Source organism: Phasianus colchicus, chromosome 9 (assembly GCF_987193195.1).
Source record: "Phasianus colchicus chromosome 9, bPhaCol1.hap1.1, whole genome shotgun sequence".
NCBI classification, from domain to species: Eukaryota; Metazoa; Chordata; class Aves; order Galliformes; family Phasianidae; genus Phasianus; species Phasianus colchicus.
In genome coordinates this window covers 18,067,777-18,087,262 of record NC_143444.1, presented here as the reverse complement: position 1 = coordinate 18,087,262, position 19,486 = coordinate 18,067,777, and the positions used below count along the sequence as shown (strand labels likewise).

General features: G+C 36.3%; 1 protein-coding gene across 1 annotated transcript in view; it reads right to left on the bottom strand.

The window, feature by feature from the left end:
* Positions 1 to 4,221: 4,221 nt before the first annotated feature.
* LOC149916848 (uncharacterized) overlaps positions 4,222 to 19,486 on the bottom strand; it is a 240,934-nt gene continuing 225,669 nt past the window's right edge. The window contains exons 5-6 of the mRNA XM_090146909.1: positions 11,147 to 11,199; positions 4,222 to 4,329 (exon numbers count right to left, since the gene is read on the bottom strand). Coding sequence (XP_090003035.1) covers positions 4,222 to 4,329; positions 11,147 to 11,199 — 161 coding nt within the window. The remainder of the gene's footprint in view (positions 4,330 to 11,146; positions 11,200 to 19,486) is intronic.

Genomic DNA, 19,486 nt, shown 5'->3' with positions numbered 1-19,486 from the left:
CAATGTTTCAAGCAGGGAAAATTCTCCTCTAAGCTACCCAGAAACTACGAGAAGCTTAAGAAGGAAAATGAGAGCCATGACAAAGCTTCATAGTGGCCGAAAGCTAGGCTAGATATGAGAGAGCTTGCAGATAAAAATAAAATAAAATAAAAGAGGGGGGAGGTGACTGAAAACAAATGGAACACAGAGAAAAATACCTAAATATTATGTCTCAAATTCCTCCAAGTGTCTGTATTTTGGGATCTTTGTTTAGCAGAATGTTGTGCAACATTTTTACTTTTCCAGTGTAGCTGAGAATCATTTTTCCTTCTCTCTTTCTACATTTTTGTGCTGCCGTTGGCATAACAGTGAAAACAAAGTTAATAACAAAGGAAGGACGAGATTTCTTTAAAATGTTTTATTGTCAGTTGTAATTCAGCTTTAAATGGACTCTTGTCAGTTAGGGAATTGGTCTCAATTATACTTTTTTTCTGAATGTGAGAACACAGTGTGAACTGCAAAATATGACCATTAGTGTTGTGTGAGCTGTCCTATAGGATCTCCCCTTTTCTCATTCCATCCTCTTTGGAGTGCTTTTGTTATGGTACCATACCATAGTATTGCTGTTTATCTGCAGTCTCTTCTAAAGAGAAGAACTGGGAACAAAATGGGGGAAGGGAAGGAGAAAAAGAAATCTCAGGTTTGTGGCCATCGCTGTGTGCTTATGGCCATATGTATTTTCTCTTTCTACTGCTTTCTGCTAACCATATTTTTAAAGGATATTCAATGTCTGCTATTGTATTGAAATATCTCAAACAGCTCATCAAACCATCACAGCTAATACTAATTTTAATCTTAAAATAAAGGATAATAATCTTGCTCTGGCTTTTAATACACACACACGGTTTCTAAAAATGCCTCCAAATTCACTTTCAAATATCTGTACTTGCTGTAACATTGACTAGAGAACTCCAGAAGGTATGTGTAGATGTAGGTTCATACTAGTCTTGGGAAGAGTTGGGGGGGAGGAGAGAGGGAGGAGGGCTGTGTATATTGAGTACCTCTCATTCACTTTTATCTTCACACAAACAGAAGAAAGTGCCACGATACAATTATCAAAGGATCAGACCTTGAGCCAACCTGATTTTCAGCAAAAGCCAAGGATGGTTGAAAAGAGCAATAGAGAAAGTCTGACCTATCCTTGTTCTGGTGAAAGACTAAATACAAATTATTAAAGAGAAGCATGGATTTACTACTCATCACACAAAGATAATTTTAAAGAATAATGAAGCATTTTGTAGACACTTGGCTCTCAAAAAAATGATTCATTGTACTGACAGAAATTCCAATATTCCAACATGCAAAAACAATCATACTCAATTTGTAAAAAGAAACTGGAATCATAACTGAAGGTGACAGAAGAAACTGGCTGATTGGACTAGCACTATGGTCACTATCATAATGCTGCAAAAAAGTAAGGCTGAAAAAAGTAGGTCTGAGTAAACCCAGCTAGGAAACACTAACTGCAATGGAGAATAATATCACATCAAAGTTTAGGAGCAGATTTCTAACAATGCAGTAATAGAAGTATTATTAATAAATAAATAAATAAATAAATAACAATACTCAGCCAAAATTATACCCAAAAATCTTTTTACTGAAATATCACAACACAAAGAATGCAGAATATGCATCTTCAGTTTCAGAACTGTCCATTTTACAGTTACGTAGTTTTCTTTCTGTCTTAGTACCTGAAATGTAACAAAATGTCATGATCATATTTTATTTTTTCTAATTGAATTCATAATCTTTTCTTTGTTTAGAGTGCAATTGCTCAAAATAGAAAATCTAAAATCATCCAGCAGGCCAAGGAAATATTGCGTTGACTGGCAAGCAGAAGAAAACTAAAGAAGAAAACAACAGAGTTGGAAATGTGTGGACTACAGACATTAGAAGTAAGGTAGTTGAGACTGTGGAAGAGAACTGAAGAGGGTGTTGAATGACTTAACCACTTCCTTGCTTTCTTTCGTTTATGTTGGCACATAGGAAGTCTAGCAAGCTTAACCAGAAGCTGATAAAATCTGAGTGTGTGGCTAAGATAGACAGTGAAGTAGACAAAAACAAGTATAATATACATTATTACAGAGCATCTGTAAAATGGGCTAAATTATCATTGTCTCATATATCACAGTGTAGGGACAGTAGCAGACTGTGCCACAGTATCACTGTTTGCTTTTCTCATCAGTCCTGTTCTTGTTACTGGTATACTCAGAATACACATTGCTCTGAATGCTCTCATTTACTCCGCTCATCTGATCAACATCTCAGTGTTTTGTTCAATTGTCTGACATTTTCCCCCTATAATAATAATGAAAGTTCATGAGTGCTTTCAGAGGAAAGTATGTCAATGGATGTCTCTTTATTGACTGCAGATGTTTGGAAAAGAGAGAAGCAGAGTGGAGGGGAATCATACTGCAGATATCTAACAAGGAAGGATAGGCAAACTCCCTGTGTCATCAGTAAATAGATGGGCTCCTCTTGAGGAGCTCTTAGGGGAACAGAATTATTGTCTTTGAACAATTCTGAAGCATTTTATTCATTTCCTGCCACTCCCTTCCAACCAGCTCCCAAGCTGCTGCAGACCTAAATAAAAGTCATTGGTAGTTCTTTCTGCTCCTGAATTGGATCTCAAAGCTGGATTTTTAATTCATTTAAAAGGACACATCTGAGTCCCAGAAGATGCTAAGTGCTCTCAGCTTGACAACTTCGTAGATTCAGATAATCACTTGGTAGCAGTACAGAAACAATTTCTTCTGGATTACTTTGTCTGACATCTCTTTCTCTCTCTTAAATCAACTCCCCCCCACCAATCCTGTCCCACCCCTGCTCAGACTGTTTTATCCTCCTCACTATGTCTACACAACTTCTCTAATTGCTTCTCTCCTCTGAATTCCACATCCGTATGTATAACAGCCTCCACATTCATTCTTTTCCAGGATTGCTGGGAATTAATGGGAGACTACTGTAGTGGTGGGTTTCCTTCACACAGATTTTGGTCTCAATAAGTTGAAGAGTGACAAAGACTGTCCAAGAGACACTTCTAGTCAGAGTAGCACAGGCAATTCCTTCCCTCTGCCAGGGCATGGTAAGATGCTGTACACTCCAATATATCACTTTTGTCATTGTTCTTTAGCATGGCAGAGCTTTCTCACAAACAGCATGCATTTTGAAAATGCCTTTCTTAAAGACTGAAATCATATTTCTAAAGAAAATAATATATTTTATACTAAATATCAAATAGGTTCATTTAAAAAACCCGCATTATATTCTATCAAGAAATTTTTTTACTATTAAACAAATAAAATACCAGAAGCTTCATGAAGGAGCGTTACGGTAGGATGATGGCAGAATACAGCATTTTAACATGCACATTTCAAAGTTATAACGCAATCAGAATTAAGATCACTTCTAGATTTTGGTAGCTAGAGACCTAAAGTTTAAAAAAAAAATTGTGCCAGTCTGCTGTAGAAGCTTATTTCAGAATTACCTATCTCTATGATTGAGTGTATATGAATTATATATAATTAACCAGAATTTAAAGGGATAATAGGAAATATAAATACAAGTTGAGAACTGTCTTTCAGCAAATATGCATTATTTTATTCACTAATTAATTCAATTACTAGAATAGAAACTTTGATTAACATTTTTCCTTCATCCATCTGATTTTTTAAGCAGCTTAGTTTAAAAAAAAGTGTTGTTTTTTTATTCATTATAGTGAGTTTCATATGTTAAACAAAGACAGACCAACCTTAAGCCTTTTGATAAATATGATGCTGTGGTAACTACAGCATTCACTTCGTATCCCATTTCTCCAAGTTCCTGTCAGCCAGATGTCACTTGCAATGCAAACACTAGAAAAATATGAAATAATAATTTCATACATCATCTATGCAAGCACGAGCCAGTCAAACATTCAATACAAATTCAAACTGCTACTACACATAAAGCAAATATCATCCAAATAATATTTAGAATGATTGAAAGGGTTTTGATTTGGAAGTGTATTCTCTTAAGTTAAGTGGTCCCCAAGACCATCTAGAAAATTCAATTGTTTCATTTTAAAATGTTTTCTGCCCAAAATTATATCAAATCCTAATGTCTCAGTAGAAACATATGGGATTGGATTGTTGACTGGGCGCCTGATGTCAAAGAGGAATCTAATTTTCCAATGGCATTTCCTCATGCTGTCTCACCAAAACACAAAATTGATAAAATTTTAATGGATAGTTTTTCAGAGCAGGACATTACCTCTTGTGCTGGGAAATAGTGCAGGAGAACACCATGTAGCTACAGAAAGGCAATGCATAAGAAAACACTTTGAATAAATATTCATACACAGAACAGGCCTTAAATTCTGCATTTTTCTTTTACAATGTTAAATGGAATTCAGACAATAAATTTTGCAGTATCAGGAACATCTCCCTCCCCTTCCATTTCCAGGACTTTTTTTTTTAAAAAACAAATGCTCCCTTTTTAAAATCCAGGTGCAATACATTATTTAAAAGGGCACAGTGTTAGTATTACACTGGGGTGACAGTCACAATAAACAAAATTCTCTTTTGGTTGAAATCTATTATTAAATAGATACTTGATCCAATGACTACAACACTCAACAATTCATATAAACAAAACGATTTGTTAAGCAAATCTTCAGCAAAAATTATAGTGATGAAATAAATGAAACACCACCTTTCTGGATCTTCTTACGGTGCTAAGTATTGCATGCAAACATAACACCTAAAGCCATGACATAATACAAGGTGCAAATGACTATATTCTACTTGATGACAAAGGAGTTCAGCTAGAGAGAAAGGTATTTGTTAACTATATTAGGTTATCACTCAGTAATAATGTAAAATTTGTATGGCAGTGTGTTATTTAAAATGTGTTCTCTGAATCATTTTTCTATCAACTCTGGTCATTAATCATATATTTCTTCATACATATCAAATTTTATAAGTGGACAACTGAAAAAATAAAGTCACGTCAAAAATAAAAAGATTTTACTAACCTTTGTAAATTACACTGATAGCATCACAGCATAATAGTGAACAGGATTGACTCAGCTTCCAAGGAAGCATATTGTGTCATTTATTACTAGTTATTTACAGATGACTGATACAGAGAGGAAGAGCAGCATTGATGGTTAGGAGGCCTATATCTGATGTCATCAAGACCTAAGCTTTTAAAAGCTTTAATAAATACCTAAGTAAAACTTGCAGAACATTAAAAAGACCACAACAAAGAAGATCACAATGATGAAAGTGGAAAGGTTTTGTCTTGTGGGGAAAAAAGGGCCTGCCCACATCACATGCCAAGTCTGTCATAGGTTAGCATGCATCTTTCTTAGCCATCTGAAAAACATCAGTGAATTCTTCAAACGGGTTAAATGCTAGCACTGGTCACGTAGCTGAAGACACCACCTTAGCCATTTTCTTTCAGAAATACTCAGTTTTACTTCACTCCTCAGAGGTCAGAGCCATTGTGAAGAAATGAGCAAGTTCCTGTAGGGTCTCTTCCAGTTATCTGTGATGTGTGACTTCTCCATATCTAAGTCAACAAGGTGCTTTTGACACAGTAGGCCATGCTAGAGCTTGATAGGACATAGCATCTGCAAATTCGAACTGGAACATAACCTATAACTACTTATCTCATGGACCATCAGTTTGTTACACCCTTTCTGAATGCTCTCATTTCTGCCACAACAGTCTGCCAGATTTCCATCCTCAATGCCAGCTATACATGCTCCTCTTGCATTCAAAGGAGTTACCCCTTCTAGCTTTAAAAACTAAAGAGGAGGAAAACTAAAATTGAGCTGGATGCTTTTTCTCCAGTGTGTGATGTGGAGAAACAAGAACCCCTCCATTCTTTTCCCTTCTTCTTCCTCTCTTATAATCTCTCCATTTAGAAAGGTGCCTCCATTCCCTATTCTTCAAAAGTAGCAGAGGAGACCTGTTTGCATTGTGTAGAGGTTCAACTGGGAACAATAGTCAGTGAAGAAAAGAATTTCCAGAGGCGACTGAAATTCTCCAATGTTCAGCAAGCTCTGTATTGTCTTGATTTGGCTACTCACAGTAATGAAATCTGAACAGACTTTTATTAACAAGTCTTCACACCTCTTTTGTTCTCAGCAGCTGAGTTCAGCATGCAGCCAGACTATAATGCAGTAACTTTCAGAAGCTTTCTGTACCTCACTCAAATGAAGCGTGCATTGGTTACCTAACTGTGCATGAGTACATTGCAGCACTGGCCCCCGTCAGCTCCTGCCAAAACCCTATTACTGGAGGAGATTGAAAAATTGACAGATTTGCCATCCTAAAGGCATAATGGTCTGAAAATGAAGAGTTGAGTGAGATGGCCAATTCTCCAGCAGACTTTTCTCTCAATCCTAGCTGATCTGCACTACTAGCCCCTGGTGGTCTCGGCCCAGAATAACTCAACACTTTAATTTTCAAACTGACTTAGAAGTCTACTTCCAGCTTTGAAAACACCACTGAACTTTTTTTATATTTTATTTTCACCAGAGAAAAGCACACAGCTATCAACACCATAGCTATCAACATCTTTCTTAATTTCTAGAAAACAGGAGTCTGAGACCTGTACTTTTATCCTTAGTCTGCTCCTTTTTCTCCATGGGAAGATTTCAATTTCCTTAAAGCCAACTGAATCCATCTTTCCTAGTTCTCTCCTCTTAAGACTTGAATCTTTCTAAGCAAGAAGTTCAGACTGTGATCTGTTTAGAAGACCAAGCCATTCTAGTCATATTCAGAGCATTTAATATAAGGTAGGTAGGCACTGGAGATAATGGAGAGAAGCAGGCATAGCAGAATTGCTGCAGGGACCAGAGGCAGTATAAATGCATGGTGCATTTGTGCAGTCTAACAGTATATCTTGCTTCTACTCAATGACATCCTCTTGCATATCTTGCCAGTGGTTTCCTACAGCAGGCATTCCATCAAATAAAATCTGATATCATTACGTCCTTCACATAATGAAGAAGGAGATCTGCACACAGATATACACTCTTGGTTTCCACAAGCTGGACTTACTGAGATACAACAAGGATAAATGATACAACAAATACTTCATTGCAATATTTACTCTTGAAAATGTGCATTTGGGTAAAAGTAGATCTTACACCTCTATTCTCTTTGCTGAAAGACTGTTCAGATGCGTGTGCATCTCCAAGACAAAGTGCTTGTTATTTACTTCAGGTTTGCACTGTACTTTGAGGAAGCAAAAAGCTGCATAAGTGCTAAGTACTATTAACATCATCGCCTTCTATTTTTCTCTTTCAGATTTTAAGTGAATGTAGCGCCTGTGAAAATTGTTGGATTGACAGGCCTGGAGACTGAAATCTAAAGTTCAGCACACCCGCTGAGCCAAACAGAACTAAAATATAGAAAAACTTCTCACCAAGTTTTAAATACATGGTTCATTTAGTTATTGTTACATGGCTAGGCTTAATGCTAATATTCAAAGATTTGCTATTCCCATGTATTTGTTCTAAACACTGGCTCAAACTCTTTATTTTTTATTTTCAAAAATTATTTCTTGCTGTTGTGAGACACACCAGAGACTACTTCCCTACCTTCAAAATCCCATATTACAATAGGATGCTGTTGAAGCATAACTTCATGCTACTGCAGCCAGGTGCAATGCTGAATCCCAGAATTCACTTTGCCCATCACAGAAAAGAACATTAGCTAATCTCATACAGCTTTAGTACTGACCGCAGTAAGTGCTTAGCTGCAGAAATGCTATTCTGTATTATAATCTAGATCTGAAGCTTTTAACAGAAGAGCTATTCCTTTAGCCTTCTAAGAAAGATCAGTAAGCCAACAATGAAGATATAATTCAAGATTTCCTGATAAAGGGAAACTTTTATTTTCATTTAAACCCTCTAGACTTCCAGGAATGTACATTTAACCAATAATTTTTTATTTTTTTTTTAAGACCATTTTTGTTAAAGATATATCTTACCTTCTGAAAAATATCTCTGTATGAATACACTTGGTTTACTTGTAAAGCCCACCCCACTTTCAGCTAATACTACTAATCCTTCTACATTACTTCCTCCTTTCTTACAAATGGATTAGATGTGTTACATAAACATTTAACAGCTGTAGGTTTTACACTCTCCTGTTACACACTCGGTATATTTGCTTCCAGGTGGGCCTGTTTTAGATTTAAGGAAAGGACTGATCTCCATTAATGAGAAAGCACATCAAATGCAGAATACCCATAGTGTACAGAGCTGCTACTAACACCTGCTGTATTCTGACGCTTCTAGAATATTCCTTCGTTTGCCTTGACAGGTCCTGAAAAGCAAATTTTTTGCCTGGAGCACAAAATTTTCATTTCTGAGTAACTTCAAGACTGAGCACTTACAGAAAGTTATTTCTTAGCATTTCATGTTACTTTTCAGTTCAGGAAGTTTCTCAGGGTTTCTTGTCAGGGCAGGCTGGTCTTTTATGATTTTCAGCCTGCAATGCTTTCTATTTCATCTTGACTTAACATCATTAGTCTTCTTTCATAGAAACCTTAGCATTCTTTTCCTAATTTATCTAGATGGTACTATGACAGCAGCTCCCATGATCAAACTTTGCCATTTACGTCTCTTGTGCTGTTAATCATTCTCTGAAATGAGATTTATAGTAAAAAAGAATTAAATCAAGTCTGACTTCCTTTAAATTTCTTTACTTTCTGGGATTCTGGATGTTCACTCAGGCCAGGCACTTTGGAGACGCTGTGCTTTCTTTCATTTACTAGTTAGGACTATTTTCCTTTATTGGAGGGTCATAGCAGATTTGATCATTGGTGAAATTGAGTAAAGATTTAAGTGATGCACGCATGATACCAAGATATGTTGCTGCTTGATAATTTTTCTAACAAGCATCTATCCTTCCTTGTGTCTGGTTGTGTATTAAAAAAATTAAATCTGGAGGGAAAGTGGCCACATGGCGATTCTTCTTGTCTTTGATTCTTGAAAGAAATTGTACTCTATTATGGAAAAGATCTGTATAGAACTGCAGATTCTCAACTGTCATCTTTCCTACATACCTTGATTTTCTACCACTTCACAATACTTGTTGGAGAGATATACACACGTACATATATATGAACTTCTTATAAATATCTTCATCTTTTGCTTATCTGCAGTATATTTCATGAGGTCTGTTTCTGAATGAAAATATCCTGCTTTTATAATGCAAGACGGTCCATTTCATATAGGTCAGACCCATTCTATGCTGCCAGCAGATGCTTACAGGTTATATTTTTAGTCCCTATTCCTGAAGATTCTGTGGCCTGGTCCCTAAAAGACCAAATGTTACCAGCATCTCCATTTCTCTGACCAGTGGAAATCTCTACTTTACAAATAAATCTCATTTGTGAAGGAGGAGAAACTTTTAATCAAATTGATATGGCAAAATGAACTGCTCCAGAGGAATAAAAAATACCACAATAATTAGCACCTTTCACCTTAATGTGAGGTACGTGTCTTTATGACTTTGCTGGCATAACATCAATATAAAATAAATCCTAACTTTACTTAAACAAAAGGTGTTATTGACCACTTTATCCCACCTTGGAGAAATGTAGGAATTGAAAATGACACACAATAGATCCGTAGTACTTTACTTGATTCAAGGCCAGAAGGCACACAATACATTAAAGGAGTGTGTGTGTGTGTGTACAAAACAGTTATGAGACTATATGTAAATCTAAAAATGTACAGAACAGTTAAAAAAAATAAAACTAACAAACTACCCTAATACCTTTGTGACATCTCACATAACAGATCTGTGTAAATGGTTAAGCCAGAAATGATCATCCTGCTTTGTCAAACATCACTGATTTTTACAAGAAATAGCTTCACAATCTGCTAAATTGAAGGCAAATTGTCATCCAGATTCTTATAGTACAAATGGCTGCATTTAAAGCATGTTCTTGCTCTCAGGTCTAAAGCGTTACAAGACCAAAATGTTCTGTATCTCATCTCAAATTTTCAAACAATCCAATATCCAGGCTATATATAGGTATATTCTTGCTGTTCAATCTCTTAAAAATCAATCAATATTAATGTGTCTGCCTTAAACTTTTAAGGTCATTGTCTCTCTTCTGACATCTTTAACTACATCAACATCACATTATATCATTATAGACTCATGAAGCAATGTTCTTTTACATTTTTTGCAAGATAATGCCTCTTTTGTGTTCCAGTTTTTATCATAATATAAATCTTGAAATGTAATTTGCATATCTTTTGTTTAGCAAAGGAGACTCCCCCATTTAAGACTTTGTCATTTTAATACATAGACTTGAAAGTGGTTGTCTTTTTAAAGAAAATGCACCAAAATATTCCAATTTATTCTTCAATTGAAGTGGCTGCTGCATCAATAAATTAGTAAATTCCCTTAACAATACACTTGCTAACAATTATAGTCTGCCTGCCTTGGGCTCGCTTGACAGTAGGTCTGCCATCTGTTGAGAAGACCATTCATAGGTTTTAAAGGGCTACTTAAAGGTTTTTATTTTAAACATTGCAATACGTCTCTTTTCTTTTCACCCTTACCACCACTTATTCTGTCTTTCCTGCCCTCTGTCCATCTTTGATTCCACCCTGCTAAACAGTACTTGTATACTCCCAATATTGAACAGTTTTTTTCTGCACCAGCACCCACATCAAAGCCCACAGGTGCATTCAACTCTGAGATGTCTGGCCCATTTTTAACAGCTGAGGTAGACAAGCAAAGAGGAGGGAGGATACTTGTGGAGAGGGATGGACAGAAATGATCAGGATCAATCAAGAGATTCAAAAGCAGCTGTGAAGGAAACAAGGTGGGATGAATGGAAAAGGGCTGCTAGGAGCCCCAGCTCTGGATAGGTGGATATTTCATGAATTCTTTCAATAAATAGGGATCCTCTAGGGAAATTCAACACCTGGCAATCTTAGTGGATAGCTCTGCTGCAAATAAAGCATAATGTTCACCCCTCTGGTAAATTCAAGCAATTAAACCCCTTTAAAAAAAAGTCTCTCTTAGGCTTTCTGCCCAGTAAACTCACAGTGAAAAGCAACTTTAATAAATGTTATAAATCTCACCTCTGAGCCAACAGGAAATTCAAATGTTTGCATGTGGAGAAGCCAGGGAGCTGCTGAAACAAAAGGTAAACGTGTATATTAAAATAGGTTATACCAGTACTCTGAGTGGACAGCAGCAGAAGTATCAGGCATGACAGATTATTGAAAGGTTCCCTTCTGGTGCCATCTCTGTATTACACCAGGGTTCTCCTTTCCTTGGAGTGGACAAATCTGTTTAGTGATTACTTTGCTGGCTCACTGAATTCAGGATTACTTCTTATCATGTAACGCTGTTGGATGGTAGTTTTGAGTTTCAACGTTGTGGACATAAAACTAAACAAAAAAATGATAACAAATATCTGCGGTTTGTAAAATGAAAAGATCAAAGAAAAGAGACTGTGAAGAATTTTTTATCAACACCCAGAAAAGGGGTGTTAGTTTTAATAAACAGTAAGAATTTGGGATTATTATGAAGTATGAGACGCAGTCTCAGCTGTGTTTCTAATTTCCTTTCTTGCCTTTACTGCTGTTATATAAAGCTCGGTAGTGACGAAAAACATTTATTGAAAAAATCTGAGTGTACCATTTGGGATTATGTTTCTTCATCTGCATGGAGCCAATGAGAAATATTTCTTTCTCCACCCTCCATGGTGCCAACAGCTCCAGGCACATTCTGTGTACGGGACAAAGCACTGGACAGAGATGCACTTGCGTAAGTGAATAAGGATTTTGTAATTAGATCTGAAGATCATGCAATGTTGTTCATTTTCATTATTCTTTTTTAAAGCCATACATAAACTTAGAGATATGTGCAAATTCTTTTAAAGTGAATTAAAACCAATACATTTTTGGCAACGTATTCTGTGAGAAAGAGGTTTTCTGAAAAAATTCTGGTAATAAGCTGTCTATCAATAAACGAATACAGTAATTTTTGTGTACGGCTCTCTCTCCAAACTTATGAAAGTACAAAAGGCCAGGAAAATTAAGAGAACCGGATCAAAATAAGTTGTATTTGCTGCTTGAGATATTCACAGAAATCAGAGGATAGACACATTCGTTAATCCACACTAATTTTTGTGGGCCTTTCAGGTAGACAGAGAGAGCCAGTATGAGAGAAGTCTCCAGAGATATCTCTTCGCCAGTCTTGAGAAAAGCTGAGAATTAATTATTTTTTTACAAGATGGGCACAAGGAACTAGTTCATCTTTGTTATAATGACACCATCTGTGGCTTTCCACTCACAGCATTTTCCTTTAGGGGATTAACAAGATTATTAGTAATTATTACTAATAAGTCATTATTACAAATAATGGTAATTACAGTATCACGTAAAGACCCTAGCCAGAATCGCTATGGAGAACTGAATGATCATAGTGAAGATCAAGGCTTTGCAACAGTGCACTGAAGTCTTGTAAGAGAAACTGAGTAAGCACAGAGTTGTACTCTGGAGAGTACAATGCTCAGTCATTCATCCCCAGACTGCCAATGGCAGGATCAAATCCATTACTTGTGCACAGAGCAACAAATAACAGATTTTAGAAATAACTTTTGTTTTAAAAGAAAACAAAACAATAATTTTTTTCCTCTTTGTTTTTTAAGATCTGGGAGAACCTGTAGAACCATACAATCTCATCCCTAGACCCAAAAAGTTCCACTAGTATGACAGTTCTGTTTAGAGTAAAATAAATATTGCATTTAAAATGTCCAGCAGATCTGGACACCAAATGGATCATAGGTGCATGGAGAATAGTTCAGCCATTACTGGTATTCCACAAGAGGACTAAAAGGTTTTTTACAGACCAGCTGGGCATGTCTGTCTCCCTTATTCAATAGAGTTGTAGTTTTTCATTTAACAGACTTCTAGAATAATTTGTAAAGCCCTATCTGTTACATGTTAATATTAAATGTGCACTCAGAGTGGATACAATTTTCCTACTTTTTACATTTTTTTCCCAAGATTTTATCTCAGGAAAATATACCTTCCCTTTTCTCTTTGCCTCTTCATATTAGCTCTAAAATCCTCATCTATCTTGCTTTCAATCTTCACTCATGATAGGATTCTTCTAAAAGTATTCTGTTGAAAATTCCTGATTTATTTGCAGAGTAAATGCGGAACTGCATTTATAACCTTTGAATTTTGCATATATAACTTCATAATGTTAGCTACAGCTGACGTTATCAACTAAAATTCTGTAAGGTTTTGTTTTTGAAGAACAGTCTTTCCTCACCTTAACATGAGATCCAAAGACACACATCTCTAATATATGTATATATATTCACTCACATAAGTATGCATATACACATATTGAATACACGTATCAATACAAATGGGGATATGTTTCTGAGAAAAAGATCTTTTGTATTCCAAGAAACGGTAGTTGTAACAGCAATCCAGAATATACCACTAAAGCTATGAAAGCTTGGATAGTTGTATTTCAAAGAAAAACATTTCCCAATATACCATCTATAGCTGTGTTTGTTGATGGAGGTCACTGTAGGAAGCTCAGCACTATCTTTGCAAAGGTGACTAGAAGCATTCTGCACAGAAATATCGTTCCTTCCACATTAGATGAGGAATTGCAGGTCAGATCCTTGCAAGCATGTTCATTTAAGAGAAGAAATTATTTTTGTAAAACTATATTTATGAACTTAAACACAGTCCAAAAATCACAGAAGCTAGTTATTCAGCCTCTTTATTGTTCTGGCACTATATCTACCTAATTTCTGGTACAATCCAGTTGTACATTTCAATATACTAAATATATCTAAATTCTTGGCTGTCAACCCCAACGTATCAGTTTGTGAATTTAGTAACAGTACAAGGCTAAAGAAGATATGCATTCAAGGTTGGAAACATCTAGTGGCCCCACAGCACTGTGCCAAAGCTTATATACAAAAGAGCAGTCAGACCAGATCTATTATCTTAGGCCAGATCTGTTATCTTATTTGTTGTCTTAAGAAGACAATCTTTCCAACACCTTATTCCCCAACTGAGGATAACTAAGCCTGATATGCCTCATCTATTTGCATAGAAAAATCTGCTGTTCAAGCCTTGTGTGTTGACTGGTCCTTACTAAGGAAGGAAAGAAGTGAGTGCATCATGGAAAGTTCTAATCATTTCAGCTACACAGTTTTGGAGTTTGGTTTATAGGTTTAGGTTTTTCAACTAGGTTTCTATCTTTCTTTCTTTTTTTCTGCTGTGGAAAGAAAAACTATATTTTATTAAAGATCTGCTTTAGATATGAAATTCTGTATGATAATACTTGGGAATTTTTCAGTTCTGACTCATGAAAATTATTTTGATATTATTTGCTTCCATGTGAACATTTGATATTATGTGCTTCTACTTCTATGTGAAAGCTCAAGATACTTCTCAGGATTTTCAAGACCCAAACATATTTCCCAGAAGTCAAAATGAAATGCAAAAAATGCAATTGTTGAAAACTAAGCCACAAAAACATTCCCAAGTTTGCCTGTTTCTACTCTCTGATGCAAACTTAGTGTTCTTGCTCTGCAGCAGTCATTAAAATGAGCATAAGAGATGTTCTTTGTTGCTGTATAAGATCCTGTTCTGCCTTAAACGTTTTTGCTGGGTCCTTAAGCTTTAGGTTAGTCAGAGAGAGTATGACAGACAAGTTCCTATTTCAGGCTTGAAACAGCACCTGGAGGGCCAAGACCTTTCACGGTTTAATAGTGGACAGAGAATCACGGGAGTGATCAGGGTCATGTGGTGGGTGAGGCAATCACTGGTACTCAGATATCAGATGTCACAGTGACAGCTGTAATAACCAGGGCTTTCTTCCTTCTGCAAAAAAATATCCACAGAATATGGTGCATACAGCGCTGCAATATGTACCTCTTCTACATTTTTTTCATGCTATAAAAATTTTAACTCCTGAAGGCTCACAGGGCTAGAACAGGACAACCAGCCCATACAGAACATTATAGGGGTAGTGTGACAAAAGAAGAGCTTTTCTTAAAAAATCTTGAGTATTCAGCAGAAAAGTTATTAGAATCCTGTTATGGACAATTCATTCCTCTGAGATAAAATAATTTAGTTCCTAGAGGAGAGACAGCTGGCAGTGATGAACTGAACAGCATTCTTTTTACAGCAAATGTACATCATAAAACAGACGTCATTGGATTAAAAAGTAACCTTAAACTGTTTAGTGTACACAAAGGCAGACTACTCAAAACACTTCAACAACGATTTAAAATCTCAAGTTGGAGGCCACTTTCAACCTTCAGGGAAGCCTTCTCTATTCATAAGGAGCTTAACTAATCATAACTTTCCATGACTTATCAGAACGGGATGCAGTGTGTCGCAGCATGATAACTGAGCTGTGGAAATGTAACAAAAGATGCCTTTCTAATAAAAATAATGGTGAGACTAAACCCCAAATTTTAATCTTTGAACTTGATGGGAGAAAAACACCCTGTTACTTATTAAGTTTTTCCATTAGCATGTTGGGCAGCTCCTGTTCGTGTTGCTGAGAGATGTGTAGGGCAGCGGGTGTTTCAGGAAAAGAACAGATTTCAGGCCCAGGAGGCTGTGCAGGGTGCATCACAAAGAAACAGAGCAGCCCATAGCAGATACACTTATTTTTGCAGACAGCTAACTATAGAAATAATTAAGTCTACCTGAAATATAATATCACTTTCAGTTGACCTAATTGCTCAGCATTAGCAGCCTGGTGTTTATGAAGACGTCGTATTTGTTTTTTACCATCCTAAACATTCTACCTGTATGAGAGCTTCAGAACGGGGGTTAAATGGAGTCCAAAATGGACAGATTTCTATCTGTATTTTCTTCAGTGTAGTTTCAGATGCATTAAGATCTCAGCAGAAACCTGCAAGTATTATATTCGGCTTGCTTTTATCTTCCAGAAAAAAAAAGAGAAAAAAAAAAAAAAAACAGAATGAAAGAACGAAGCAGTGCCAAACACTACAAGAAAGGCTTAATAAATAGAGCCCAGGGTTACAGTGTTGCTCTTATTTGCCCTGAAATACATCACTGAACTTCTGTATATTCATATTTGTTTACATTATAAATGTACTAAATGAGCTAATTATAGTGATCATAATTTACAATTAAAAACAAACAGTTAGAAATTTCAAAGGCTTTCAATATCTTTTCTTTAATCATTCACCCAGGCTCGAAATATGCATTTTTTAGATTAAAGCATTAAAGTTGCTAATTATATTCTCAGAACTAACAATTATTTCTTTACCCTTTTACTACCTTCTTCTGGCAACAAAAAAATGTCAGCACTGATTTAATTTTTTGTTATTACAGGATTAAAAGAAGTTTCTAAAATGCAATTAAATGTGCCCTATAGCTATAGTAACTTTCCTATCAGCATCCAAAACCTCTTCACTAAAACAACAGCATAAAAAAATTATTCAGACTTTCTAGACATACTTTTTTCTCTTTTTATAACACATTCCTTTGGTGATTATCTCCAATGACAACTCAACCATCTTAATGAGACTCTGCGCACATCTAGATTTTGGTGAAAGTAGATTAATAGGAGAAAATGAAAGTTAAAGCGTCTGCTAAGAGTGCAAAACCCCACACATGTCAAGCACTGGTTCTTCACCTTTGGGAGCTCAGTTCAAGTTCACCCTGAGGCCCTAAGGGAAAAGTTCAATAGTCTCAGCTATGTCCCTACTTGATATATCACAAAATCAATTATTTTATGGTGGTACATTTGGTAACCTATGCTCAGACAGAATCAAGTTTGTTTCCATCGGGAATTCACCAATTATCTACTCAGTGAATTATTTTCAGATAAAACAGAAATACCTGCTGTCAGCAGGAGCTTCTTATTGTACTGCCTACCAGTTTAGCAGCTGATGTGTTTGGAAGCAGTGATGTTGCACTTAATCCGTGCACCATTAGCCACCATTCTGTCACAGCAATGCATGGTGACAGAACACCAACACATGATTCAGGGCCCAAATCTGTATTGGTTTAGGAAAGAAAAATAGTCATTGCAAGTAATCAAAATCATGCCAGAGAAAAATAGTAGCAAGGCACTTTATTGAAATTTCTGCAGTTGCTCAAGGAGTTAGCATGCTCCAGACAGACCCGAATGGTAAACCCTCAAGCTTAATTCTCAGCTATGACTACCATTTGCAAATAGCCATCAGCAGCACACATGGCCCAGACCACAGGCACATTCTGATCCGCAGTGCCAGGAGCACTCTCCAATCTACAGCATGTGCTACTTAGTATGGGGTGCCTATTGCTAGAGTTGATATATTTATGTTAATTATTTAAAAGTGTTTTCAATCTAAATACATAGTTTTCACATACGTGAGTGCAAGTCTGAATAACAAATCACTGAGTGGCTCAGACATGGAATATGCACTCTGTACACTGGTGACGGGCTTTTGAAATAAATTTCCATTCATCACAAAATTTCATACTTCGCAGTGGTCTGCCCAAACTAAGCCTAATTTGCTTAGTCTAATTTTCACTGGTCATACTTTTGTTTCATAAAACTACCAGCAACAACATAAATCTTAACCAGCATTTTTTGTCAGACTTGGTTAACAGCCTACATGTGGATACTGCCTGTCCCTGAAAAGGATTCATCGCTCTTAGGAGCAAAGCCCATGGCCAGCAAGTCAGCATTGACACTGTCCGTGTTGTAGTTATTTTGTAGTCTGTAATAGGCTTTAAAAAGACATCTTTCAGGTAAAAAAAACTCCATTTTCTTAAAATGGACAATTAAACAGAATTTTTATGCTGTTTTATTTAAAATATAAATGTCTAGACATGAGTGGTGAAACGACAGGGGCTTAATGGCAAAACATGCTAACATTAAGAAGAGGATGATCGCCCAAATAAAAGATGCTATAATAGAATCATAGAATCACTAAGGTTGTAAAAGACCTCTTAGATCATCCAGTCCAACCACCACCAATATTTCCCATTAAACTATGTCCAACCCAGATACTAAAATAACAAAAGCAGGCCAGATCATGACAGATAGAAAGACAGGAAATCAGGATTCCTATTTAGCCTTACACATAATACAGGAAAGAAGGACATTCAGTGTTACTGAGTGGATAAAAATTTAAGAATGGTAAAAGGATGACTTTTAGTTATGTTGGCTTCTTACTACTTCTCAGCTAATTCACACTTCCCTATCCATAAAATTAGGACAATACAATTTGTTGCCCCAAACATCAACTCGTTGATGTTTGTGAAGTATTCAGATACATAACAAAGAATGCCACTGAAAACAGGAAAAAGACATTAAAAATTCCAGTGCAGATTTGGATTACACTGGATGGCACAGTGGACAATAAATAAAGCCTAAGACTATAGACTAAGCAATGAAGCTACAAACAGCTGTTTGGCACCTTCCTTACTCCCTGAGAATCATCACCCTTGTGTGCAAAATGATGCTAAAATAACATGTGATTTGTAAATATGAATCCTATTGTAACACGTGCTTCAGGGAAGCTGACTTAAGATTCTAGGTCCGTCCTTGGAAGTGTCTGATCTTTCAACCTAGATGACTTGCAGTGTGTTTTTTGAGGGAGTTAAAGCAAGCTATAATTTTCACAAAAGTAACCTGATTATTAAATTGATTGTTTGCAAAATAAATGTGAAAGGCTTTCATTGTTCTCTAGAGGGATGCAAGAGATTTCATTAGTAACCTTAAAATCTGTGAGCATTTAGTGAGTTTCTCATAGGAAAAATGCACTCTGCTAGGAGTATTTCAATTTCTCTGTACATGTTACAGTCCTCTAGTTGACTTTATCAATAAGCCCACTCAAAGCTCATGCTTTACTGCATCTTGCCAAGCAGGCTCGTTCTTCATCAAGAGCAGAAATATACCCATTAAAACAGCGATGAAGAATGATAGGACAATTCAGAATACCACAAATGCAGAACTTGATGTACCTGCTCTAAATTAAGAGGGACTCTGGACAGTCATCAGGCAACAATCTTGATGGGAGGGTTTTGAAGGCTGAATAAATTTAAATTATCTAAAATAAAACACAGGAGTAAGTGTACCAAAAGTTGTAGTATGTATTCAGTTAAAGTGTAGTACTGAACAAAGGGTACTTAGAGCTGGCTAAAAAAACTGATTTTTCATTTAGACCGTAGCTGTTATAACATAGCGCATGCTTTTTCATAACAGCTCAGTGGGAATACTGACTGATATGCAGATGGATTTGAAAATATAAAACCTCAAGGCAAATTTCTGGATAAGATGGCTACAGCATAAATTGCCCACCAATACAAAATGAACTGGGTTGTGTCAGAAGAGCCAAAGCATGAGATGCTAAATGTACCAGAAGGGAGCCTAGAGGTTTGCATTTATCTTAATACCCTCTGCCT